Source organism: Manis javanica, chromosome 12 (assembly GCF_040802235.1).
Source record: "Manis javanica isolate MJ-LG chromosome 12, MJ_LKY, whole genome shotgun sequence".
Classification (NCBI taxonomy): Eukaryota; Metazoa; Chordata; class Mammalia; order Pholidota; family Manidae; genus Manis; species Manis javanica.
In genome coordinates, this window is record NC_133167.1 from 84690650 (window position 1) to 84718364 (window position 27715).

Genomic DNA, 27715 nt, shown 5'->3' on the forward strand with positions numbered 1-27715 from the left:
ATGCTTATTTCATTTCTTTTAAAATTGCTTACTTGTGAGTACAAGATCCTCTCTCCTCTGAGAGCACTGAGAAAATTCTGGAAAGCTGGGCTGGGAAGTCTAAGGTATCTTCAAGTATAAACAAATGTGTTAAGAAGTCAGTGTTTAGATCAGGGTTTCCTTGCCCCTGGCTGGGAGCATTTTTCCCCATCTTCCTGCTTTGCAGTCTTAAAAACTCTATTAATACCTGATAAGGGGTTACTATCCAGAATATAAAAAGAACTCCTACAACTCAACAATGAAAAAACAAGTAACCTGCTTTTTAAAACAGAGAACTTGAATACACACATTTCTCCAAAGAAGACATACAAATGTCCAACAAACACATGAAAAGATGTTCAACGTCACTAATCATTAGGGAAATGCAAATCAAAACCACAAAGTGGTATGACCTCACACACATAAGGATAGCTGCTGTCCAAAAAAACCCCAGAAAATAACAAGTGTTGACAAGAATGTGGAGAAAGTGGAGTCCCCGTGCACTGCTGGTAGGAATGTAAACTGGAACAACTTGTGAGAAAAACTACATGGCAGCTTTTCAAGAAGTTATTAAGAATGGAACTACCATATAATCCCACAATTCCTCTTCTGGGCATATACCCAAATGAATTGAAAGCTGGGACTCAGATACTTGTACACTTATATTCAAAGCAGCATTATTTACAATATCCAAAAAGCAGAAACAACCCAAGTGTCTGCTGATGAACAAAACGAGGTCTATACATATGCTGGAATATTCTTCAGCCTTAAAATGCAAAGAAATGTTTACATAAGCTACAACATGGACGAATCTTAAAGACATTATACTTGGTGAAACAAGTTAGTTACACATAGACAAATACTGTTTGATTCCACTTATATAAGATACCTAAAGTTGTCAAATTTATAGAGACAAAGTAGAAGGGTGGGTACCAGGGGCTGAGGGAGGGGGGATGGGGAGCTGTTGGTTAATGGGTGCAGAGTTTCAGTTTTGCAAGATGAAAGAAGTTGGTGGTGGTGATGGTTATACCAGTGCAGATGGCTTAGCATTACTGAGCTATACACTTCAAAATGGTTAAGATGCTGAACTTTATTATATGTATTTTAACATAAGTGATTTTTTTTTGAGAGGGCATCTCTCATATTTATTGATCATATGGTTGTTAACAACAATAAAATTCTGAATAGGGGACTCAATGCACAATCATTAATCAACCCCAAGCCTAATTCTCATCAGTCTCCAATCTTCTGAAGCATAACAAACAAGTTCTTACATGGTGAACAAGCTCTTACATAGTGAATAAGTTCTTACATGGTGAACAGTGCAAGGGCAGTCATATCACAGAAACTTTCGGTTTTGATCACACATCATGAATTATAAATAATCAAGTCAGATATGATTATTCATTTGATTTTTATACTTGATTTATATGTGAATCCCACATTTCTCCCTTTTTTTGTTTTAATGAAATGCTGAAGTGGTAGGTAGATGCAAGATAAAGGTAGAAAACATAGTTTAGTGCTGTAAGAGGGCAAATGTAGATGATCAGGTGTGTGCCTATAGACTAAGTATTAATCCAAGATAGACAAGGGCAACAAAACATCCACGGATGCAGAAGATTTCTCTCAAAACAGGGGGGGTGAGGTTCTAAGCCTCACCTCTGTCGATCCCCAATTTCTCACCTGATGGCCCCCCTGCGACTGTGCCTGTCTTAGGTTGTTCCTCCCTTGAGGAATCTTACCCATCTCTGGCTAACCAGTCATCTTCCGGGGCCATACAGGGAAATGTAAAGTTGGTAAGTGAGAGAGAAGCCATACTGTTTGAAAAGGTTAGCTTTTTACTTCTTTGCATATTTATGCCCTGTAGCTTCTATGCCCAGCATTTGTCTTGAGGTATCTTTACCACTTGGAAGAATTATGATACTCAGTAAATTCGATATGAGGCACAAATTCTATTTAAGGGTTGTAATTAGGAAGGAAGAAGGAAAGCTATATAAGTAGCAGGCGGAAGAAAACATGGGAACATTATTTCATTGACATACCTTCTTGTAGAGTAACTTCAGCATGTATAGGTTTTAAACTACTGATTAAATTGCGCACACACATTGACATAATAGGAGTACAGTTAAATAACCAAAGCAGACCTATAATTACCAGTCATCTCCAGTGAAACCAAGAAAACCAGTTAGGCACCTTAGGCATTTGTGAAAACTTATCTATGATATGGTGGATATTGTCCAACTGAACTTGAACAGTCTGAGAGAAATCAGACAAATTAAAACAACCCTTACCTGGGGACTGTTCACATCCCATATGTTCTTTTAACAGTAGATAGTCTGTAGTTGTAAGATTTTGGAGCACTACAACTTGCACTTCTCCTAATTCTTGGTTGAGTTCCAACAGTATAGATCCAGTCAAATTTGTTGTTTTACTGTATGCACAGGCCAGTTTAGATATCTCCTTCTTCATTCCCATGGCAAGTCCAGGAACCGGTGGGATGAATGCAGCTACAGCTGTAGCAGTGCCTGGATCTTTGTTGAGGTTTTTTGATGATCATCTTCTGGTATGAGTCTTCCAGAGAGTTCTTCATATCGTATCTTAGTTCATTTTCTGGGTAGCCAAATTAGGCTTTGATCCTCTGTATAAACACAAACAGACCCTTTGCCCACACTTTGATATGCCCTTTATACTATTGTGTAGAACTCATTGGAGGTCACCACACAGGAACTGCTATTTTTTTTTTTTAAGAGAAAGGAATATTATCAGAAAAGTGTACCTCCATAGCCAATCATCTGACACCCTTTAAGTGAACAAAATTAAGGATATTTAAAGCATGCATTAATCATTGATTTACAGTTAGTTTTATCCTATCAGGGAGTAATCCCCCTTTTCTTTCTTTTTTTTTTGTTATCATTCATCTATACTTACATGAAGAATATTATGTTTACTAGGCTCTCCCCTATACCAGGTCCCCCCTATAAACCCCTTTACAGTCACTGTCCATCAGCATAGCAAAATGTTGTAGAATCACTACTTGTCTTCTGTGTTGTACAGCCCTCCCCTTTCTCCCCCCCCATTATGCAGGCTAATCTTAATACCCCCCTTCTTCTTCACCCCCCTACCCCTTTCCCAGCTTTTTTAGTCCTGTCTCAGCCCAAATGGGGAGATGCCTTCAGGAGCCAGCTCTGAGCACTCCTTCCTCCTTGTGGGTAGCCCAGCCCAGTCCCCTAACGCACACCCACCTTGCCCATCCCATCAGCCCAGCAGCAATAACAGTGCTGCAGGGCAGAGGGTGGTCCCACCCGCAACATCCCAACAGAAGGTCCTCTGCTTGGCTCACAAAGGGCCTGGTGAGGCAGACTGCCATGCTCAGCAGACTGAGATAGACCTAGACCACTGGAGGCAGACAGGCAGAAAGGCAGCCCTGCCCACAGCCCACCACCAGCAACTGGTGCTCCACCACAAAGGAGAACCAGGCATTGGATAGTAAAGAGTCTTGAGCTTCTGGGCACCACAGGACGCCTTCTTCATAAACTCATTACTCTCTAGACCAGGAAGCATAGCAGATCCATCTAATACAAAGGAAGAAACACAGAAACCCTGACAAATGAGGAGGCAGAGGAATATGTTCCAAACAAAAATACAGGATAAGACACCAGAAAGAGGGCTAAATGAAATGCAGATCACCATCTCCTTCATAAGATTTCAAAGTGACAGTCATAAATATGCTCACTGACCTGCAGGAAAGTACTGACGATCTCAGGGAGGACTTCACAAAGAGAAAAGATGAAAAAGAGCCACTCAGAGCTGAAGAACACAGTGACCGAGATGAAACACACAATGAAGGGAATGAATAATAGATTGCTGCAAGCAGGGGAGACAATCAATGAGATGAAAATTAGAGAACAGGACCACAACGAAGCTGAGAAACAGAAAAAAGAGTCTCTAGGAACGAGAGGACATTAAGAGAGCTGTGTGACAACTCCAAATGACACACTATTCACATAATAGAAGCACCAGAAGAAGAGACGAAGGCGTAGAAAGTCTCCCTGAAGAAGTAATTGGTGAAAACTTCCCCAAACTGGCGAAGGAAATATATTCTCAGGTCATGGAAGCTTAGAGAGCCCCTAACAAAAGAACTCCCAGAAGACAATACCAAGACATAACAATTAAAATGACAAAGATTAAGGATAAGGAGAGGGTACTGAAAGCAGCCAGAGAAAAAAGATTACCTATAAGGGAAACCCTATCAGGCTATCAGCAGGCTTTTCAGGCAGACCACAGACCAGGAGGGAGGGGCATGAAATATTTAATGTACTGAAACAGAAGGTCCTTCAACTTAGAATCCTCTACCCAGCTGGCAGGACAGGGCATAGCTGCAGGACAGAGGGGCACCTGTGAATCCCTGGAGCCACGTCAGGGGCCTTTGTCCCACAGCCTGCCTGTAGCTGGAGCCCACAGCTGATTCCTGCCCAGCCTCATCTCTTCAGCTCATCCAGAGGCTCCACAGCCTGGAAGGACCTGAAGTACTCGTCAGGTTCCAGGTGGTACATCGTGCCCATGTACTTGTATATCATGATCTCACGCACAATGGAACTTTCCTGCGGCAGAGGAAGGACAAGATGCACACAAGGAGGGGCATGAGAACTGGGGCAGTGGGATGGTCCCGATCTTTGCTCACGTGGGAACCTGCCTTCCCTCCAATGCTATCTAGTCCTGCCTGTTCCCAGTGTTGGGTCTCTAGCTGCTACTCCAGGAAGGCCGTCTTGATGCCACCCCCATCCCCCACCCGACAAAGCCTTGAGTGTCCTCAGCTCTGGGTGTGTTAACTTTCTCAAGACATGTTAGACCCAGGGGTTGGGCCGGACTGGGTCCTGCCCAAGGGATCTGCACTCCCCCCTCACTTTCTGTGGTGGGGTGTTACAGTAGCTCAACTCTGTCTCTCTCATCCCATCGCCCTGGAAGGCACCAAGGCAGCCAAAGTGTATCAGAAACAGCCGCCTGCACCCAGAACGAGGCCCAAACCTCCCCACCCTTTCTTAAGTTGGAGGACCAATGGGGCCCTCAGAGTGGCAGGCCTGCCAGAAACAGCATCCAGACCTAGGCCAGGATCTGGGGTACCGAGGAGGAGGGACTGGACTGGGGAACTGAGGCCAAGCGTCCCACTCAACTCTCTCTGATGACACAGGGAGACTGAGGCCTCAGGCAGGAAGGCACAGCCAGCACCCCCATGTGCTTCCTGCCTTGAAGGAGCAACATCCCTCACCCTGGGCAGTGCCTGAGGGAGAGGCCAGTCCTGCTCAGAGGCTGCCCCCTGTAGCCCTCAGCCCTACCTGCCCTGGGGCCAGGACCAGGACTTAGGGGGTTCCCTCTGGCTGCCCTGTCCAAACAGCCCAGCTCCTGGGGCGGAGGGGAGACTCCCAGGAGGCGGGGTGGCCCGGTGCTGAGAGCTCCGGCTCACTAGGGGCTCTCTCCTCTTTCAAGCTCACCATCCTCCCCTCCAGTGTCTCTCTGGGCTCACTCACATCCTTAGTACGTTCCAGGAGTTTGTCTAGGACCAGCAGGTCAGCCAGAAACAATCCGAAGAAGGGGACCATGCCCTGTGCCACCGGGGTGGGGAGTTGATGAGTTCCAGCCTGTCTCAGGGGCAGGTGCCCATAGAGCCCCCCCTGAACCCCTCACTCGCAGCCCCTAGCTCCCCTTGGACCACCCTGTGCTTCCTCCCACACCCTCCCTTCGCCCTGCTCTCCCCTCCTGTCCGTCCCAGGGCTGGCTTTTGGCCAATCCCAAGACCTGTGGTCCCTGCACCCATCCTCCAACTTCTCTCTGTACCCAGCTGCTCTCTCCCTCCTGGTCACCCCAGTGCTGGCAGTTCAGGGCTGGTGGCACCAGCAGCAAGTGCAGGGGCACCCCCATCACCACAACCCCGGACAGGTAATTCTCACCTGCTCCTGCCTACGCCGTAGTCCCCAGGGGTCCCTCAGCCATTGCCTCAACACATGCTATTGCGTCACCATGGAGGTTGCCTACTGCAAGGTCCAGGACACTCAGGTGCTCATGCTCGCCTCCCACATGGCCTCCCACAAATCAGAGCTTGGTTGGTGGATGCTTCGCCCGAGTCCCCTGGTGCTATGCTGTCCCCACCTCCAGCAGGCTCTCAGCTGAGGGCGATCACAGCTCCAGCACACACTCATACTCATGGGTGTCCTTGGGCCACCGCCGGCCGCCCTGAGAGGCTTCCTCACCTGCAGAGTGTCAGGGGAGTTTCCCCTGCCTCTCAGGGTGCCCTGAACACTCACTGGCACCTGGCTATCACCACGGCTCCCCTCACATGACCAGGTGGGATGGGCACAAAGCTGAAGACCATCTTGTGCTCCCTGGACCCTGCCCACCTGGGAGGCCCGCACCGCAGGGTGACAACCTTCCCTGACCAGATGAGGAGCCAGAGGCCTCAGAGGGGCAGTGATGGGCTCAGGGGGCCCTAGGGAGGGGCCAACCTTGCTCAGCCATAGGCCCCACCCCTGCTGCCAGCCCAGCGCCAGCCCCAGCCCCAGCCCTGACCAGGAGCCTGTCTTCTGGGTCCTCACTGGATGTCAGGCCCCCAGTCAAGTGGAGCCAGAGAGGGAGACAAACAGGACACCTTGGGGGCCAGGCGGAGCCTACTTCTCCCATCAGCTGTCCCCTCTCACCATGTACACCTCGAGTCAGCCTTAAGATTGGGCCACAACACAGCAGAGGACTTGCCCCAAGGATCCCCTCCTTCCACAGCTCTAGCCTCCATTAAACTTGAGGAGCCCCTTCTGGTTGAGCCACTTCTCCTTTATAAGCCTCTTATGCATCCTGGAGCTCTTCCTAAGGGGAGGAGAGAGGGAGACATGTGGTCAACAGGTGGAGAGTTTGGGGGCATCGGACCGCTTTTCCTGGGGACCACAGAAGATCCACTAGCCTGCATGAGGCTTTCCACCATGGCCCTGAGGCCTGGGGAGGGGGCTGTATGTTTGCACCCGAGGCCTCCATTCCCAGTTCTCTTGGGGGCAGATCTGCTTTGGGACAGGTGGCTGTCCTTGGGGCAGAGACCTCCTGCTGCAGAACACATGCTGAACATCTCCCATTGGCTTCAACCCACACCTGACAAAGAAACCCGATTCCTGAGGGGGAACCGCTGGCCTAACCCACGGGGGCTCTGAGAGCCCGCCATCCTGTAAGCCCCTGTCCCCAGGGTCTGCCGCCTCCCAGGAGCCCCAGCCAACTGAGGGGACACTGCCAGACCTAGGGGTGGTGTCTCTGGTCCACTCAGGTGACCTGGTCTCAGGGACAGGACTATCTACCAGGAAACACGTCCCCAAGTGCATTGCAGACGACCCACGGTAGGGCTGTGCAGGGCCAAGAGAATGGCATGGAGGGACGCAAAATTTTGGAGGGCTTGGCACTCCTGGGAGGGAAGACAGAGCTGAGAGCGTGGCCTTCTTCTGTGCTTCTGTCCCCCCATGAACTCCTCTCCTTAAGGAGACAGACACCCAGGGAGCCCAGCACACCCAGTACCTGTTGAGCAGCCCTCCTGGGTGGAGGACTGTATCTCAACCCAAGGAAGGGGCCAGGGATGGCTGTCCCACCCCCGGGGCCTGCGAGTCCAGGTCAGCACACCCTTGGCAGCAGGGGCCCAGGACCCGGCAGGGTCAGACTGCAGGACTCCATCCTAGTTGGCCAAGGAGGGGAGCAGGTCCCAAGATGCCAGGATGGTCCCCGGGGGATGTCACATGGCACATCTTGGCCACATGGATCCAGAATTCCACCACTTGGGCCCTGTCCCGGGCTGTCATGCTCGGGGCCCCGAGGCAGGAGGAGACGACCAAGTTAGTCACGTCATTAAATTGCCTGATGATCTGGATGGTGGGGTCCCGGTGCTGAATGTATCTGTCATGTGACTGGCACCAGCAGTTGGTCATGCAGATGGCAGCTGCCACCTTGGTGAACAGCTCCTCGGGATGGCAATGGGGGTCACATTCAGCTATGTCCACGGTGCCTCTGGGCCCAGGCAGTCACCAGTCAAAGCTGGAGTCCAGGCCGCTGCTAGAAAAAGAGAACAAACTAACCTCAGACATAGCAGGAGGAAGGAAATAGTAAAGATCAGGACAGAAATAAATGAAATAGAAACAAAAGAACCCGATAGAATGGTCAATGAAAAAATAGAGTTCTTTCTTTTTTTTTTAAGAAACAAAATTGGAATACTTTTAACTAGACTAAATGAATATTCAAATTAATTAAGAAAGGAAAGAGGGGACATTACAACTGACATTACAGAAATACGTAAGTTTAAAAAAGACTTCTATGAGCTTTTATATGCCAACAAATTAAATAGCCTAAGAGAAATGAATGAATTCTTGGAAACACACAATCAACCAAGACAGAATCAGGAAGAAATAACAAGTCTGAACAAATCATAACAGATTAAAATAGATATTGTAGTAATCCAAGACCTCCCAACACAGAAAATCTCAGGACCAGATAGCTCCACTGGTGATTCTACTAAACATTTAAGGAGGAATTAGGGTCAGTTCTTCTCAAAATATTCCAAAAATTGAAGAGAAGGGAACACTTCTATCTCATTTTACAAGGCTAGTATCACCCTGATACCAAAGTCAGATAAGCACACAAAAAGAAAAGAAAAAAAACTATAGCCTAATATCCCTGATGAATATAGGTGAAGTAATTCTCAAGAAAATAGCAAATTCAACAACATATTAAAAAGGATAGACACCATGACTAAAAGGGATTTATCCCTCAGATGCAAGAACGGTTCTACACACACAAATCAATAAATGTGAAAGAGTGTATTAATAGAACGAAAGGTAAAAATGATATGACCCTCTCAATAGATGGAGAAAAAGAATTTAAAAAACAACATCTTTTCATGATAAAAACTGTCAACATACTGAATATGGAAGGAACATAACTGAACATAATAAAGGCGCTGTGATAACCCACAGTCACCAGCACACTCAGTGGTGAAAGGGTGAAAGCTTTTCCTCCACAATCAAGAAACAAGAATGTGATACCCAGCCTCATGAATCTTATTTAATACAGCACTGCAAGTCTTAACAAAAGCAACTAGGAAATTCAAAAATAGAAGACATCCAAGTCAGAAAAGAAGAGGTAAAGTTGTCATTATTTGCATATGATTTTACATATAAAAATATACATGATTTTATATATAGAAAGTTATAAACATTTTACCAAAAAAACTGCTGGAATTAAAGAGTTCAGTAAAGTTACAGGATATAAAACCAACATACAGAACTCAATTGCATTTCTGTACAATAATAATAAAACACCTGAAAAAGAAAAAGTACCTCCTTCACAATAGCATCAAAAATGATAGCATACCCAGGAATAAATTTAACTAAGTAAGTGTAAGAGAAGTACAATGAAAACTATAAGACGCTGATGAAAAAAGTTGAAGATACAAACAAATAGAAAGAGATCCTATGGTCATGGATTGGTATACTTAATATTATTAAAATGTCCATACAACCCAAAGCCGTTTATAAAGTAAATACAATTCCTCACAAAATTCCAATGGCATTCTTCACAGAAATAGAAAACACAATCCTAAAATTTGTATGGAGCCACAAAAGACCGTATAACCAAAGCAATCCTGAGAAAGAGCAATTTGCAAACCATACATATCTGATAAGGGGTTAATATCCTAAATATATTAAGAACTCATAAAGCACAAAAGCAAAAATAACCCCAAAATTCCATTTAAAAAATGGGCAGAGGATCTGAAAAGACAAATTTCTAAAGAAGGCATATGGATGGCCAACAGGCACATGCAAAGATGCTCCACATCACTTATCATCAGTAAAATGCAAATCAAAACCACAATGAGAAGTCACCTCACAACTGTCAGAATGGCCAGAAGACAAGAAATACCATATGTTTATTGCAGCACTATTTACAATAATAGCCAAGATATGGAAGAAACCTAAGTGTCCGTCAGTACATGAATGGATGAAGATGTGGTACATATACACAATGGAATACTATTCAGCCATAAGAACAACACAAATCCTACCATTTGCAACAACGTAGATGGAACTGGAGGGTATTCTGTTCAGTGTAATAAGCCAGGGGGAAAAAGACAAGTACCAAATGATTTCACTCATCTATGGAGTATAACAACGATGCAAAACTGAAGGAACAGAACAGCAGCAGACTCAGACTCCAAGAAAGGACTAGGTTACCAAAGGGGAGGGGTGGGAGAGGCCGGTTGGGGAGGGAGGGAGGGAGGAGATGGTGGGGTATCATGATTGGCCCACATGGTGTGGGGGATCATGGGGAAGACAGTGAAGGTAAATAGGGACTCTGTGGCGTCTTACTACACTGGTGGACAGTGACTGCATTGGGGTGGGGGCAGGACATGATAACAGGGGTGAATGTAGCAGCCACATTGTTTTTTCATGTGAAACCTTCATAGGGGTGTATATCAATAACACCGTAATAAAATAAGTAAATAACTAAATAATCTTACTTCTTGGCAAATAGTGAATCTGTGGCATCTTCACTGATGGACAGTGACTGCAATGGGGTATGGGGGGGGCTCAATAACATGGGTGAATGTATTAACCACATTGTTTTTTCATGTGAAACCTTCACAGGGGTGTATATCAATAATACCTTAATAATAATAATAATAAAGAATCTTATTTCTTAACTTCCTGGGTGTTAAAATGCAATCTTATCTTTAAGATGGGATCCTTCCTGCCTTTCACTGTGTTACTTGCCACATTAATCGCCCAGGTTACGTATTACTTCATTAGGGGCTGGAGGAGGAAAAGCAGCATTTGGGCAAAGTTAAAGATAAACTGGGCCTTTGAGCAGGCTAAAGTAAATTTTACAATAGCCTCATTTAATTGACACAATGAAGATGTGGGCCATGCTGAGGTATTTTCTTATCTGGGGGATGTTGAAACATTCCAAGCCAGGTTACTCCTGGCTTCTTAGTTTTAACTAATCTTCACTGAGGAATGCTTATACTCCTAGTTTGATATTTTACTTTAGAGAATTAACGTGACTCTGATTTTGCTTCATTGTTTAATAGGGAGTTTTGGTAGGGGTCTTTTTCCAGAGGCCCTCACGCTACTCTGACTACACCCACGGTCCCTGTCTCGGAATCTCTGTGGCTAGTTATAAATTACTCAGCTGCAGATTACAAACCGAAACGACAGAAAGATATAAACTTTTAAATACAAGAAAATGCACTGTCAGTTCCCAGACCAAAGAAAAGAAACTTCATTCCCACATAAAAAACACGAGAGATACCTCATGAAACATTTTTTTATTTCAAAGGCGCTTCCTCCAGGAGGCCCCTCCCCCGCCGCCCCGCCGCGGGTCACACTTGAATTTCAGCTCGCCGGGCCCTCCCCCTCGAGGCCCCCCGCCGGATAAATCCACACAACGCAAAACGCCCGCCGGCCTCCCCGTCTGCGCGGCCCGGCTCGGCCCCTCCGCCTGCGGCCCCTTCCCGGGCGGCGGGAGCAGAGCAGGGGCACGGCTCCAGGCCGGGCGGACGCGCGCAGCGGGGCGGAGAGCAGCCGCGCTCACCAGCTGGGCCCGGACAGACCAGCAGCGGCTCCGGCGAGCCCCTACACCCCTGTCCCGGCGAACTTCGCCGGCCGGTCGGGCGTCCGCACCGGGAGCACCCGCTCCGCTCCCTCCCTTCCCGGGCAGCCCCTCCGGCGGGGCGCGCCGACTTCCGACCCCGGCCGGGGCCCGCGAGCCCACCACGCGCGTCGGCCGCTTCCCAGCCCCCCGAGCTACCCGCTGCCCGCCGAGCCACTTGCACGGCCGCCCCCTGACCGGCTCCACCGCGACCTCAGGCGGGGGCAGGTTCCCCGCGCCCCGTCCGGGTCCGGCCGCGCACCACGGCCACCTACCTTCCAGCGTGCAGGGCCGTCGCTGTCGCCCTCATCCCTGAAGTGGGTCCCGCTCTGGCCCCTCCACCGCACATCAGCAGCGGGAGCCGCTTCTCCGCCGAGCTCTCGACGGCCTTGGCGATGCGGTCGGCGTGGGACAGGTTGCCCCACGCGTTGCGCGACTGCCCTAAGCGGCCGCCGAGGCCGAAGGCAGTCCCGCGCGGCGTCGGGGTTCCCGGTCGCGCCGCCCGACGGCACCGGCTGGAGGTGGTAGAGCTCGACTGGCTGAAGTCCGGACGGGCCAGCGGCCTCAAGTCCGGGTCGATCTCCAGCACCTGGACCGCTTCGGCCCTCCGCCCGCTACGGGAAAGCCGAGAAGGGGCAACTGCGGCGCCGGGAGCCCAGCGGGCGCGAGGAGGCGATCCGAGGCTGGGGGCGAGGTCGGTGCCGCCAGCGCACGTGTATCTGGAGGAAGGCGCAGCCAAGCACACCGAGAGCCCAGAACTTCGCGGGTCCATCAACATCTGGTCTCCGCCGGTTCCGCTGCGCAGACGGGACGGCGGACAAGGTCGGCAGACCGAAGCACGCAGGGTGCCGCGGGAGCGCCCTCTCCCGCCGGCACTCGCAACGGTAGCAACGGTAGCAACGGTACTAACGGTACTTAATGTTTCTCCGCGAGCGCGCAATGGCTGCCTTCGCCGCGGCACCGGCCCGCCCCTGACTGACGGACCCCGCGGCCAATGATCCCGCGGCGCTGAGGGGCAGGCGGCCAATGGGAGCGCGGCTGGGTGGGGTCGGGACGGAGGCCGGGCAGGGCCATGTTTTTCTTCACATTCCGGCTCGCCAACTTGGGACCGCTTGTGCTTTCCGGGCGCCTTCGCGTGTTTGAGGCCCTCGACCGCGCGGCGCTGTGGCTGCCAGCCGTGGACCCGCGTGCAGGCGGCGGCGGCGACACTTTGCTACTACTGAGGTGCGGGGCCGAGCGCTCGGGGAGCCTGGGAGCCCGCCGCTTCGCCTCTCGCGATCTCCGCGCGCGGCCGGGGCGGCGCGGGATTCCACTCGGTCGCCCCCTCTCGGCTCCGCCCGCGACCCCTCAGCTTGGGCCGGTGGGCGCGTGGGCTGGTCTGTTCGTTTCCCCCGACCCGTTGGCTCCCGTCCCGCGGGCCCCCCGCGCGGTGAGTGTCGCCTGCCTGAGCCAGATAAACGCTAATATTCTTTTATTCAACAGATAATTTATTTCAGAGAATTTATCTTAAATCAACAAATTCAATAAATTTTCACAAATTTTCGCTTGAAATTGCCTGTACTTTGTCAAGTTCATTTAGCTTCTGCTGCCAAGTCATTTTTTTTTATTCTTTCACAGCCAGATCCAAATATTGGCAATTACCAGTAACATGCTACTAGTTATCACTTACTTCCTAGCTTCAAGAACATCCCAGACTCTCAACCAACAGGCAAGACTAGTAAGAAAATTTTGAGGACTTTCATTTGCCAGGTTATGCCTTCTCTCTGTGAAAAACTGATCATTTTGGTTATATAATTCTTCCTACATGGTATGTATGATACATCCAACCCATATATTTTCCCATTTTATACATCCACAATCACTTTAAGTGCTTCTATTTTATCCTCTCTAATAAGTAATTTCACAAGATTTCACAAGAAAATAAGATTAAAGCTGTAATTACAGACTTAAGTGACAACAAGCAGCATGACTGATTTTTTAAAATCTCTGAACTGTTTATTAAATTATTCAAAGCATGGTGTTTAAAGATGGGAATTACTCCATGGTCATTGCAATGTAAAGAATTATTACAGCTCACATAATTGACCCGGTATGGGATTTCTACACAGCTGAAGTTGATATAAAACTAAAAACAAAACAAGTGGAAAAGTCAATCAAACAATTAGATTGTGCACATGGATAACACATAAGAAAGATTCAAGAAATTTTAAGAATTCATATTACCAAAAATTGGCATAAAAATCCAAACGATGGAATAATAATTGTGACTGCCTTCAAATAAATGTGAGAAAAGCTATGTGCCTTCAGATGGTAAAGATGTGATCATATAAGAAGTTGTAAGTTTTATTTTCTTATCATCGAGCTCCAGAAGTTCTCTTAGTAAGAAGGTCAGTGTTGATATAGAACAATACAAACTTATACTTAGAAAATTAGATATAGAAAGAGAAATATCTGGAAGAATAACTTGATTATTCTCTTGAATTCAAGAATTATCTGAAGAGCATTTTAAAAATATCCATGCCTGGGTTTCATCTGAGACACTTATATCAAAAGCTCCGGGGCCAGGTCCAGTGGCTATTGTAAACAGTCAGGGTTGAGAACCATCAGGTGCAAGGTTGAGGTCTTAAAATCATGGGTATGAGCAGCAAAGGGAGACGGTTTACCATCCCATGTGAAAAAAAAAGAGGAGAAAGAGAAAAGCAAGGACAACAGACAATTATATGAGGTCACAGGACAATGAGAGACTCCCACCGGTGAGATGCCTTAAAAGGCCTTCCAAGAAAAATGATGTTTAATGTATGAATTTACATTGTTCTAATTTATGGCACTAATTTTTGTGACCTTTCTCAATCATATAAAAATTTTCATTTACTTTGATACTTTGTGAAAGGGTTTTGTGTTTTGTCTTGGGATCATACTAACAGGGCAAACAGAAAAAGAATGATCAAGACTCTGGAATAGAAATTTGAGTAAACATCATTTAGATTTCAAGGAGGAGAGAGACCTCAGATGATACTTGTATTCCATATGTTTCCAAATGAGCAAGATGTAACAGATACTCTGGTTATTTGCATGTGCTATTATCAAAATACATTATGTAGCAGTAAATTTGAATTTAGCAAGCACACCCTGAGAATTTCTCTCAAAAAATGTGTTAATTTAACTTTCCATACTATCTTCTGGAATTAATACTTTCTAGGATTAATTAGAATATTAAACTTTTTATATTTTAAAAATATAGAGATTAGAACTTTCTAATTATTTCTAATTATTATGCTATTAGCTGTTAATACTGTCTTATATGGATTATTTTGGAGCAGAATATAATATTATAATAACAGTATTCAGTATAAGTAAAAAATCCATCTACTGAGAAAAAAATCAAAGTCCATTCTGAAAAGTTAAAATGAATATAAATTTGGCTTTTCTACTGAAACAATTAAATACAATTCAAAAAATGTAGCAAAAACAGTCCCAAAATGCTTAATCATTACTCCACCAAAAGTAGCTTTCAAACAAGATCTTCAAATATTGGCTAAAAATTTACTCCCTATGTTTGTAAAATCACTTGATTGCATATTACAGAAAATCAAAAATGATTTGTAAAAAAATTATTTCGAAGTATGTTACTATTAAACACAAGTGTGGAGATCATTACTAACAAACATTACTGGAATACTGCTAGTATATTTAGTAAAGAAAAATTGTCTACAACATGTAAATAAAGAAACATGCATATTTTCAATGTCATTTTTGAACATTTATTAGGAGATCCATCTGAGGCCAAACTAAAGACTATTTATCTAGGGGAAGGTGCTTTGTTTAACTTGCTTCTCATTACTGAAAGAAGCCTACATTTTGTGAAGTTATACATTAACATGTAGTTTTGTCTGGCAGGTATGTAAATGATTTTTGTCTGACTGAAAAGATAACCCCCCAAATTATGGTTTCATTCCTCTTTTCATCATTATCAAGGTTTTACATAAAATCCAGCAACTGTATTTCGACATTGTATTCCTAATGCCTCTAAGTATACAATTCTTCAAACACTCCAAACTACCTTTAACAACTTAATTCGCTCATTAATGAACTAAATAAGTATTTAATATGTGCCCAATTTATATTTGTATAAGTCATGTTTTTAAACATATTTTGACAGTTTTTATGACCCCAGTGAGATGCCTACATGGATGCATCTGCTAAATCAAATACATTTCTTGCCCAACAAATGTTCACCTTGAACCGTTTAAGCATACACATGTCTTTTCTTGTACTCTCTTAGCTTTGGGGGTGATTGCCACGTGTCTGCTTTTCTATTTTTCTGGATTTTTTTCTTCTCGTTGTTTTTTGTTGTTTTGGAGTTGTTGTTGTTTTTTTCTTATGCCTGAACAAGTTAGTTTGTCTGGCCACAATCTGTATATATTTTTGATTGTGTATATATACACAAAGGGCAGAACAGTTTTACCCTAATGTTATATGACTGTTTCAGAATATGAAAGTAGACAATGAAAGTCACTTGAATGGATAAAGAAAATTGTAGATTAGCAATCTTCTTGATAAAGATTTCAAAGTAACAGTCATAAAGATGTTCACTGAACTGGGGAAAAGAATCAGTGACCTCAGCAAGAACTTCCAACAAAGAGACAGAAAATATAAAAAAGAGCCACTCAGCGTGAAGAACACAAAAACTGAAATGAAAAAGTCAAAGAGAGGGAATGAATAGCAGACAGCTGGAAACAGAGCAAAGAACCAGTGTGATGGAGGAGAGAAAATAGCAGAGCAACCAAGCTGAGCAATAGCGAGAAAAAATAATTTCTAAAAATGAAAAGATGCTGAGAGAGCTGCGTAACAACTCCAAATGGAACAATATTTGCATAGTAGGGGACGCAGATTGAGAAGAGAAAGACGAAGGTGCAGAAGGTTTATTTGAAGAAATAATACCTGAAAACTTGCCCAATCTTGGGAAAGAAATAGACATACAGGTCCTGGAAGTACAGAGGCCCTTAACAAGATGAATCCCAGTAAGACAACACCAAGACACATAGTAATTAAATTTGGGAAGATCGAAGATTAGGAAAGAATCTTAAGAGCAGCAAGAAAGAGGTGACAGTTACTTATAAGGGGAATCTCATGGTTAATGATATCTCAAAAAAGCTATTCAAAAACACACTGGTTGGCAAATTGTCAAAATGAGTATAACCGTAAAGAATAACTTTAAAAACATCTGAAATTTTGTTGTTCTAATTACCATATTAGGACCACACACAGTGCCATCTTCTACATATGTATCATCTCTATCTTTGGGGGCAGAAATAGTCGTGAATGTATTTCTAATTGGCTTGTCTCTGTGCCAAAATGTAGACACACACATTTCCTCTCATACATGTGAGTAAATCACAGATAGATTTGTATGTGATACTAATGCTTTGTGTGGCCAGGCACAAACTAATTTTCCACATAGAAGATTACTAGAAGCATAAGGCAGAAAAAAAATCTCTTAGTATTTAATAAAATAACATAATTTCTGATAGAGCTAAGTTTAAAACGTGTTGTAATAATTTAAAAGCCAAGCTTCAACAATTCTCTCTCAGTAAATATTTGGAGCACCCTTACTTACATGTGATATGGCTCTTTTCATTTTGTGAAGTAATGTGGCAAGGGAAAAACTAAAGATATTTAGAATGTGATAGCCCTGCTCCTTTTATATTAGCTTCTGAAATATGAGCAAATGGTCACTTGGTCTTTAAATTTTTCATTAGTAAAATAAGATAAACAATTGTTACTATGAGTATCATTGTTCCATCATTGCTGGTGCTTAACACATGTTATTTGCAGGCAGTGGGTGATACTGTTCAACTCAGATCTTGAAATAAAGAAAAGCTGGTGTAACATGCCATTTTAGTGTGTACCTAACAGTACATTCTAGGATCTTAGCAATATATAACCTACATTCCAAACAAAATTATAATTTATAAATACATACACATAATTACAAGAATTTTGGCCACAGTTTCCATATCTATCAACTCTTGAATTTATTTCATCAAAACAAGCAAATGAGGCACCTCTAGAAGCTAAAAAGAAAAAGAAAAGCTTAAGCAAATTATGTTATCCCAATAATCACTGCAGGAATAATAGACTCATTCTAGAAAGTATGATGTACCCCTAGGGAGATTTATCATTACTCAATATTAAAAAGCTTCTGGGGTAGGTAGATCAAGAATTACAAAAATAGCTTCTCTTTAAGCCTGGCAGACTTTGTTCTGTACCCAAATCGAAAATAAGGTTAACAGCAACATTATCCAAATGGCTCTATATTGTTAAAAAAAAAAACAAACAGCCATGGCCTTGTTTCTTCTGCCTTAGCTTCCTATCCAAGTTGAAATGTAGTTTGCGATTATTCCAAACGAATCAGTATACTATCTATATTACATAGATGTAACAAAAAGTAGTAGTAACTATAATGCAATACTGATCAGAAACTCAGACAGCAATTGACTTCACACTTCTCATTCCACACTACAGTCCTCATCTCTGTTCCCCGGTACCCCAACAATCACTAACTAAGAACTACTGAGTTTGAAATTAGGAAGGACACCAATGTTCACCTCCTTCATTTAGCTTAATTATATGTTATGTCTGACTTAGAATATATTGAAAAATTCAAATGTATACAATAGCTGTCCCATCACTTTGTCTTTGGGATTTAGAAGCAGGTCACATTGATCATATCACAGGTAATAAAACTGAGATGTTTAATAAAAACTGATGGGACAGCTATATAAGTGTTTTAACAGCCACTCCAGACTGGAGGGTGTAATGGATAAGAGAGGGAATCACTGAATGGGGTCAGGAATGAGTGTTTAGATACATCTCTTTCCAGTAAACAGTGTGATATAGGGCAAGTGTGTGACCTCTTTGAGCCTCATTTCTTAGTAAGGAGAAGTTAAGAAACCAAACTCTGGTTATCTCACTCATCTAAAATAATTGGGATTAAACTAAAGTTTTACATTCATCAGATATATTTTCGAATATACCTCTCATCTGCTGTTAGCAAAGGCTTCTCTTAAGCATACAACCTTATATAGTGATGTAGTTTTTTTATTTTTTATTAAGGTATCATTCATACACATTCTTATGAAGGTTTCACATGAGCAACATTATGGTTACAACATTCACCCATATTATCAAGTCCCTCCCAATCCCATTTCAGTCACTGTCCATCAGCATAGTAAGATGCTAGAGTCACTACTTGTCTTCTCTGTGTTATACTGCCTTCTCCGTGCCCCACCCCATACATTATGTGTGCTAATCATAATGGCCCTTAATCCCCTTCTCCCTCCCTCAACACCCACCCTGCCCAGTCCCTTTCCTTTGGGTAACTGTTAGTCCATTCTTGGGTTCTGTGAGGCTGCTGCTGTTTTATTCCTTCAGTTTTGTTCTGTAGTTACACTCCACAAATGAGGGAAATCACTTGGAACTTTTCTTTCTCCACCCAGCTTATTTCACTGAGCACGATACCCTCCAGCTCCATCCATACTGTTGCAATAGTAGGACTTGTATTCTTTTTATGGCTGAATAATATTCCATTGTGTAAATATACCACCTCTTCTTTATCCATTCATCTTCTGATGGACACTTAGGTTGCTTCCATATCTTGGCTTTTGTAAATAGTATTATGATAAACATAGAGATGCATATGTCTTTTTGAATCAGGCATTTTGTTATCTTTGGGTAAATTCCTAGAAGAGGAGTTACTGGGTCAAATAGTATTTCTATTTTTAGTTTTTTGAGGAACCTTAATATTGCTTTCCACAATGTTTGAACAAATTTACATTCCCACCAGCAGTGTAGGAGGGTTTCCCTTTCTCCACATCCTCACCTGCATTTGTTGTTCCTAGTCTTTTCTATGTGGCCATCCTAACTGGTGTGAGGTGATATCTCATTGTGATTTTAATTTGCATTTCCCCGATAATTAGTGATGTGGAGCATCATTTCATGTGTCTGTTGACCATCTGAATTTCTTCTTTAGAGAAGTGTTCATAACCTCCACCCATTTTTTAATTGGGTTATTTGCTTTTTGGGTGTTGAGGCATGTGAATTCTCTATGTATTTTGGATGTCAACCCCATATTGGATCTGTCATTTATGAATATATTCTCCCATACTGTAGGATGCCTTTTTGTTCTGCTGATAGTGTCCTTTGCTGTACAGAAGCTTTTTAGTTTGATATAATCCACTTGTTCATTTTTGCTTTTGTTTCCCTTGCCCGGGGAGATATGATCATGAAGAAGTTGCTCATGTTTGTATTCAAGAGAGTTTTGCCTATGTTTTCTTCAAAGAGTTTTATGGTTTCATGACTTACATTCAGGTCTTTGATCCATTTTGAGGTTACTTTTGTGTATGGTGTTAGACAATAATTCAGTTTCATTCTCTTGCATGTAGCTGTCCAGTTTTGCCAACATCAGTTGTTTAAGAGGCTGTCATTTCCCCACTGTATATCCATGTCTCCTTTATCATCTATTAATTGACCATATATATATGGGTTTATATCTGCGCTCTCTAGTCTGTTCTACTTATCTATGGGTCTGTTCTTCTGCCAGTACCTAATTGTCTTCATTACTGTGGCTTTGTAGTAGCTGTTCTCTAATTTGTTTCATTTACCATCTCCCCTATCTCATCTAATCTGCTTTTAAATCCCTCCATAGTATGTTTCATTTCAGATAGTGTATTTTTCAAAGTTTCTATCTCTTTCATGAAGTCCTCCCTGAGCTCATATGCCTCAACACCCAAAAAACAAATAACCTAATTAGCAAATGGGCAGAGGATCTGAACAAACACTTTTCCAAAAAAGAAATTCAGATGTCTAACAGGCACATGAAAAGATGCTCCACATTGCTAATCATCAGGGAAATGCAAATTAAAACCACAATGAGATATCACCTCACACCAGTTAGGATGGCCAACATCAAAAAGACAACGAACAACAAATTCTGGCAATGATGCGGAGAAAGGGGAACCCTCCTACACTTTTGGTGGCAATGTAAAACAGTTCAACCATTGTGGAATGCAATATTGAGGTTCCTCAAAAAACTAAAAGTGGAAATACCATGTGACCTGGTAACTTCTCACCTAGGAATTTAGCCAAAGATAACAAGATCCCTGATTCAAAAAGACATATGCAACCCTATGTTTATCACAGCACTATTTACAATAGCCAACATATGGAAGCAATGTAAGTGTCCATCAGTAGACAAGTGGCTAAAGAAGGTGTGGTACATATACACAGTGGAATATTATTCAGCCATAAAAAGAGTACAAATCCTGCCTTTTGCAATAACATGGATAGAGCTAGAGGGTATCATGCTCAGTGAAATAAGCCAAGCAGAGAAAGACAAGTAGCAAATGATTTCATTCAATTGCAGAGTATAACTGCAAAGCAAAACTGATGGAACAAAACAGCAGCAGACTCACAGACTCCAAGAGGGAACTAGTAGTTACCAAAGGGAATTGTTCGGATAGTCTCGGTGGGGAGATTGGGGAAGGGGATTAAGGAGCATTATAATCAGCACACATAATATAAGTAGGTTAGCAGGAAGACAGTATATGTCACGAAGACACGTAATGACTCTATAGCATCTTATTACACTGATGGATAGTGAAAGTAATAGGGTGTTGGGGTGACCTGATAATATGGGTGAATGTTGTAACTAAAACATTGCTCATGTGAAACCTTCATAAGATTGTATATCAATAATAGCTTAATTTTTAAAAAGTATTTAATATAAAAAAGAAATAATGGCTAATAACTTCCCAAATTAGAGAAAGATTTAGATATCCAATCATGAAGCTAATAGATACCTCAAATTTCAACTCAATATGATCTCCAATACTCATAATAATGAAGCTATCTAAAACCAAAGAAAATAAGATAATTACAAAAGCAGCAAGAGAAAAATATTCCCTCATACAAGGAAACCTCCATAAGGCCATCAGTGAATTTCTCAGCAGACTCTGCCGGCCTGTAGAGAATGAGATGTTATATTCAAAGTGCTGAAAGAAAGAAACTTTCAACCAGGAATACTTTACCCTGCATGGTTGTCCTTTGGAAGTAAAGGTGAGATAAAGATTTTTCCTAATAAACAAAACCAAACCTGTCTTATAAGAAATGCTGAAAGGAGTTCTATAAGCTGAAACAAAAGGATGATAATCAATAATATGAATATATATGAATATATGTGACATACTAGTCAAAGTAAGATACAACACTCAGAATACATTACTACTACTTAACACTAATATAAAAGTTAAAGGACAAAAGTATTAAAAATAACTCTATCTTCAACCATTTGTTATGGGTACACAGTATAAAAAGATGCACAGTATAAAATTTATAACTATGTTGGAAGGCATTAACGAGGCTTATTATAGTGATCATTTCACAATAGATATAAATATCAAGTCATTATGTTATACACCTGATACTAATATAATGATATATGTCCATTATGCCTCAGTAAGGAAGATACAAATGGTGACATCAACAATTTTGAAGGGGGGAATAAAAGGATAGATTTTAATGTGATCAAAGTTAAATTTCTATCAGCATAATATAGACTATTATTCCTATGTTTTATGTAAGCCTCATGTGAGCCACAAAGCAAACACTAAAATAAATACACAAAAGATAAGTAGAAGGGAATCAAAGCACGCCACTATAGAAACTCATCAATTTACAAAGGAAGGAGAAATGGAACTACAAGCAGAAAATAATAAGATGGCATTAGTTAGTCATTAAGTATCAATAAGTCTCTAAATACTCACAGATTTAACTTTGTCAAAAAGCACAGAGTAGCCAGGTGGATAAAAAATAAGACCCAACTATGCTGCCTACCAAAGAGTGACTTGAGCTCTAAGGACACATAGAGGCTCAAAGTGAAGGGATGACAAGATATATTCCATGCAAGTGGGAACCAAAAGAGAGGGGATAGCTATCTTTTTATCAGACAAAATAGACTTTACGTCAAAACAGTAGAAAAGATTAAAATGGTCATTATGTAACAATAAAGAGATCAATCCATCAACATGATATCACAGTCTTAAATATATACACACCCAAGGAAGTGCCTAAATATGTTAAGCAAATACAGATTCTGAAGGGAGAAATAGACAGCAATATATAATAACAGGGGAATACAATACACTATCAAAATGCATAGATCATCCAACCAGACAATCAACAAAGAAACAATTGACTTGCATCACAGAAGGAACTAACAGACATATACAGAACATTCCATCCAACAGCAGGAGAATTCACATTCTTCTCAATGCACATGGCATACTCTCCAGTATGGAATACATGTTAGATCACAAAAAAGTAAGCAAACTTAAGAAAACTGACATCATACCAAGTATCTTTTCTGACCACAATAGCATAAAACTAGAAATCAATAACAGAAGTAAAGCTGGAAGATTAACAAATATTTAGAGACTAAACAACATGCTCCTGAGTAACCAGTGTGTCAAAGAAGAAATCAAGATGGAAATCAAGAAATACCTTAAAAAACAAAAATGGAAACATAACATACAAAAGCCTGTATGATGCTGCAGAACAGTTTTAAGAGGAAAGAGTATAATGATAAATGCCTACATTAAGAAAAAGATCTCAAATAAACAAACCTCTCTTTACCCTACATGGAACTAGAAAAACAATAGCCCAATTCTAGCAGAAGGAATGAAATAACAAGGATCGAGCAGAAATAAATGAAATAGAAACAAAAAAACAATAGAAAAGAACACTGAAACTAAGGGCTCTTTTTTTGAAAAGAAAAATAAAACTGACGAAACTTTTGCTAGACTAAGTTGGAAAAAAAGATTCAAATAAGTAAAAATAAATGAAATTAAAATGGAGACATTACAACTGATATCACAGCAATACAAAGGATCATGAGATACTACTATGAGCAATTATATGTCAGCTAACCAGATAACCTAGAAAAAATGGATTAAGTACTAATAGACATAAAAATTATTAAGAGTGAATAATGAAGAAATAAAAAATCTAAACACTCAAATAACATATAGGGAGATTGAGTCAGTAATTGAAAACCTCTCAACACAGAAAACTTTAGGACTAAAGGTTTTCACTGGTGAATTCTACCAAATTTAAAGAGTAATTAACCCAGTTCTTCTCAAACTATTCCAAAAACCTGGAGAAGGAAATGCTCTCAAACTCAACTTATGAGGCTAGCCTTATCCTGCTCTCAAAGCCAGATGAGGACAGTATAAGAAAAGTACAGACCAATAACCAAAGATGTAAAAGTTCTCACTAGAATATTAGCAAACTGAATTCAACGGCACATTCAAAAGCATAATTCTCCATGATCAAGAGGGATTTATTTCTGGGATGCAAGGATGATTCAACATATGCAAATAAATAAATGGATATACTACATTAATAGAATGAAAGATAAAAAAGATATGATCATCTCTACAGATGCAAAAAAGGCATTTGACATAATACAACATTCTTTCATGATGAAAAATGCTCAAAACATTGGGTATAGAAGAAATATAACTGAATGCAATAAAATCCATATATTACAAACTCATATCATACTCAGTGGTGAAAGGCTGAAAGTTTTTCATCCAAGATCAGGAAAAAGGTAATGGGACTCATTCTCATCATTCCTATTCAATATAGTAGTAGAAGTCCTAGCTAGAGCTACTAAGCAAGACAAAGAAATAAAAGGCATCCAAATCAAAAAGGAAGAAATTGAATTGCCTTTGCTTGCAGATGATATGTTCTTATATAGGAATTCTTAAATACTCTACCAAAAAAATCTTAGAATTAATAAATGAATTTAGTAAAGTTACCAGCTACAAAATAAACATACAGTAGACAGTTGCATTTCTACCCACCAATAGCAAAACATTTGAAAAAGAAATAATGTAACCAATCACATTTACGATAGCATCTAAAAAATATAATATTTAGGAATATATTTAGCCAAGGAGGTGAAATGTCTGTACACTGAAAACAAGACTGACAAAAGAAATTAAAGAAGACACATAAGAAGATATCCCACATTTGTGTATTAGAAGAATTAATATTGTCAAATGTCCATGTTACCCAAAGCTATCTATGCATTCAATGCAATCTCTATTGAAAGTCCAATGGCTTTTTCACAGAAATAGAAAAAACAATCATAATTTTTATGGAGCCACAAAAGACCCCAAATAAACAAAGCAATCCTAAGAAAGAAGAACAAAGCCAGCGACATCACATTTCCTGATTTCAAACTATTCTACAAAGCTATAATGATCAAAACAATATGATATTGGCATAAAAATAAACAGATAGACCAAAGGAACAGAACTGAGAAACCAGAAACAAACCTTTCATATACAGTCCACTAACATTGACAAGCGAGCCAGGAAATTCAATAGAGAAGGGAAAGTATCTTCAGTAAACGGTGCTTGGAAAGCTGGAGAACTGCAAGCAGAAGAATGAGATGGGACCTTAATCTTACACCATTCACAAAAATGAACTCAAACAAATTAGACTTAAACATATGACCTAAAACAGTAAAATCCCTAGAAGGAAAGATAGGGGAAAAGCTCCTTGACATTGGTCTTGACAGTGGTTTCCTGGATATGACACCAAAAGCCCAAGCAGCAAAAGCAAAAATAACTAAGTGGAACAGCATCAAACTAAAAATCTACTGCACAGTAAAAGAAACAATCAACAAAATGAGAAACCAACCTGCAGAAGGGAAGAAAATATGTGCAAATCATGTATCTGAGGCATTAATATCCCAAATATATAAAGAACTCATACACCTCAATAGCAAAAATTAAATAAAAAGAGTGGAAAATGGGCAAAGGATATAAATAGGAATTTTCCTAAGAAGACAAAAAAATAATAAACAGTAGATTAACAAGTGCTCCACAACACTAATAAACTGCAAATCAAAACCCCAGTGAGGTCATCACCCCACACCTGTCACATTTGCTACCACCAAAAAGAAAAGATAATAAGTGTTGCCAAGGATGCAGAGAAAAGGTGGGACAGTGTTGGTGGGAATATAAGTTGGTACAGCCACTATGGAAAACAGTATGGAGGCTCCTTAAAATCTGAAAAATAGAACTACCATATGATCCTGCAATTCAGCGTCTGGGTGTTTATCCAAACGAATTGAAATCAGGACCTCTGCACTCCCACGTCCACTGCAGCAGCATCCACAATAGCAAACATAGGGAAACAACCTATATGCCCACTGGTAAATGAATGTAAAAGAAAATATTATGTATATTATATATAGACATATAATTATACTGTGTATATTATATATAGACATATAATTATACTATGTATAATTATATATACAAATTATTTGGAAAAGAAGGAATTCCTGCCATTTGAGAGCACTGGTAGAAACTGAAAGGTGTGCTAAATGAAATCAGTCAAAAAGAGAAAGACAAATGCTGTATGATCACTTATGTGTGGAATATAAAAAAGTCAAACTCAGAGAAATAGAGAGTAGTATGGCGGTTATCAGAGGTTTGGGGTAGTGGAAATAGGGAAATATTGGCCAGAGTACAAACTTCCAGCCATAACATCAACTAGTTATGGGGAAAAATAGTTACCAAGCTTTAAGAAATTAAATATTAGATATAAACACAAAATTTGGTGTTAAAAACACTAATTGCTAATCACATCCAGAATAAGGAAATAATATAATCAAGTTTTAAAAATCTTTTTAGCTGAATTATTTTTAAGAATCTTGAAGAGATAAAATGGTTACCATTAACCATTTTAGGTGTATGGTTCAGTGCTATTAAATACATTTATACTGTTGTGTAACCATCACTACCTCTATCCCCATAACTTTTTCATCTTGTAAAACTGAAACTCCACACCTATTAAAGAATAACTCCCCATTCCTCCTTTCCCCAGACCCCTGGCAGCCACCATTATACTTACTGTCGATGTTAATTAACTATGCTAAGTACCTTGTATCAGTAGAGTCATACGGTATTTGTCTTTTTGTCACTGGCTTATTTCACATAGCGAATGTCTTCAAGGTTCATCCACATTGTATCCATTCTGCAAATTTTCCACCCTTTTTAAGGCTGAGTAATATCCTGTTGTTTGTAGAGACCGCATTCCGCTTTACCTATTCATCTGTTGATAGACAGTTGGGTGGCTTCCAAGTTTTAGCTTTTGGGAATGCTGTTGCTATGAACGTGGATATACAGAGACCTCTCTCATATACTGCTTTTAATCCTTTTGGGTATATACCCAGAAAGGGGATTGCTTGGCCATACAGTAATTCTATTTTTAATTTTCTGAGGAAACTTCATACTGTTTTCCAAAGCAGCTGTACCATTTCACATTCCTACCAAGTACGCACAAGGGTTCCAGCTTTTCTACATCCTCACCAATGCTTGTTGCTTTCTGTTTCTTTGGTAGTAGTCACCTTAGTGAGTGTGAGGTGGTATCTCACCGTGGTTTTGATGGGCATTTCCCTAATGATGCTTCTTTTCACGTGCTTATTGGCCATTTGCATATCTTTTTTGGAGAGATGTCTACTCAAGTCCTTTGCCCATTTCTGAGTTTTGTTACGTTTTAGGAATTTTCTATATATTCTGGACATTAATTTCTTATCAGATATATGGTTTGCAAATAATTTCTACCATTAGAACTACAAAACAACCAGAAAGCAATTAACACGATGGCATTAGTAAATCTTGACATTTGGGACCAGATAAATTCTTTGTTCTAGGTACTGTTCTGTGCCTTCTAGGATGTTAACCAGTGCTCCTGACTTCTATTCTCTAGGAGCCCGTGTCAGTCCCACCCCAGGTGTGAAAACCAAAAATGTCTGCAGGCATTGCGTCTAGTAGGCAAAGGCCATGGATTCTGCTAAATATGACACAACTGCCCAGGACAATCTCTCACCTCACCTCTCACAAAAAGGAATTGTCTGGCATAAAATGTCATCAATGCTGAGGTTGAGAAGAAACACTGA

At 41.5% G+C, this 27715-nt stretch overlaps 2 protein-coding genes across 15 annotated transcripts in view; both read right to left on the bottom strand.

Annotated features, from left to right (window-relative positions):
- Positions 1–13247, bottom strand: part of LOC140845179 (uncharacterized) — a 41367-nt gene extending 28120 nt beyond the window's left edge. For 2 of the 14 annotated variants that reach the window (XM_073218929.1, XM_073218928.1), the window contains exon 1: positions 11955–13247. In XM_073218929.1, coding sequence (XP_073075030.1) covers positions 11955–12457 — 503 coding nt within the window. In that variant the 5' untranslated portion in view covers positions 12458–13247. Of the gene's footprint in view, positions 1–667; positions 8089–11954 lie in introns of those variants that run through there. The other 12 variants (XR_012123935.1, XR_012123933.1, XM_073218934.1 and 9 more) reach the window with 12 other exon arrangements.
- A 303-nt stretch (positions 13248–13550) lies between these two features.
- LOC140845311 (disintegrin and metalloproteinase domain-containing protein 5-like) overlaps positions 13551–27715 on the bottom strand; it is a gene marked incomplete at its 5' end in the record, with an annotated part of 34191 nt that continues 20026 nt past the window's right edge. Inside the window, 4 exon segments of the mRNA XM_073219290.1 lie at positions 13551–13804; positions 16928–17147; positions 17663–17753; positions 27118–27120. Of these exon segments, the coding sequence (XP_073075391.1) occupies positions 13580–13804; positions 16928–17147; positions 17663–17753; positions 27118–27120 (539 nt within the window).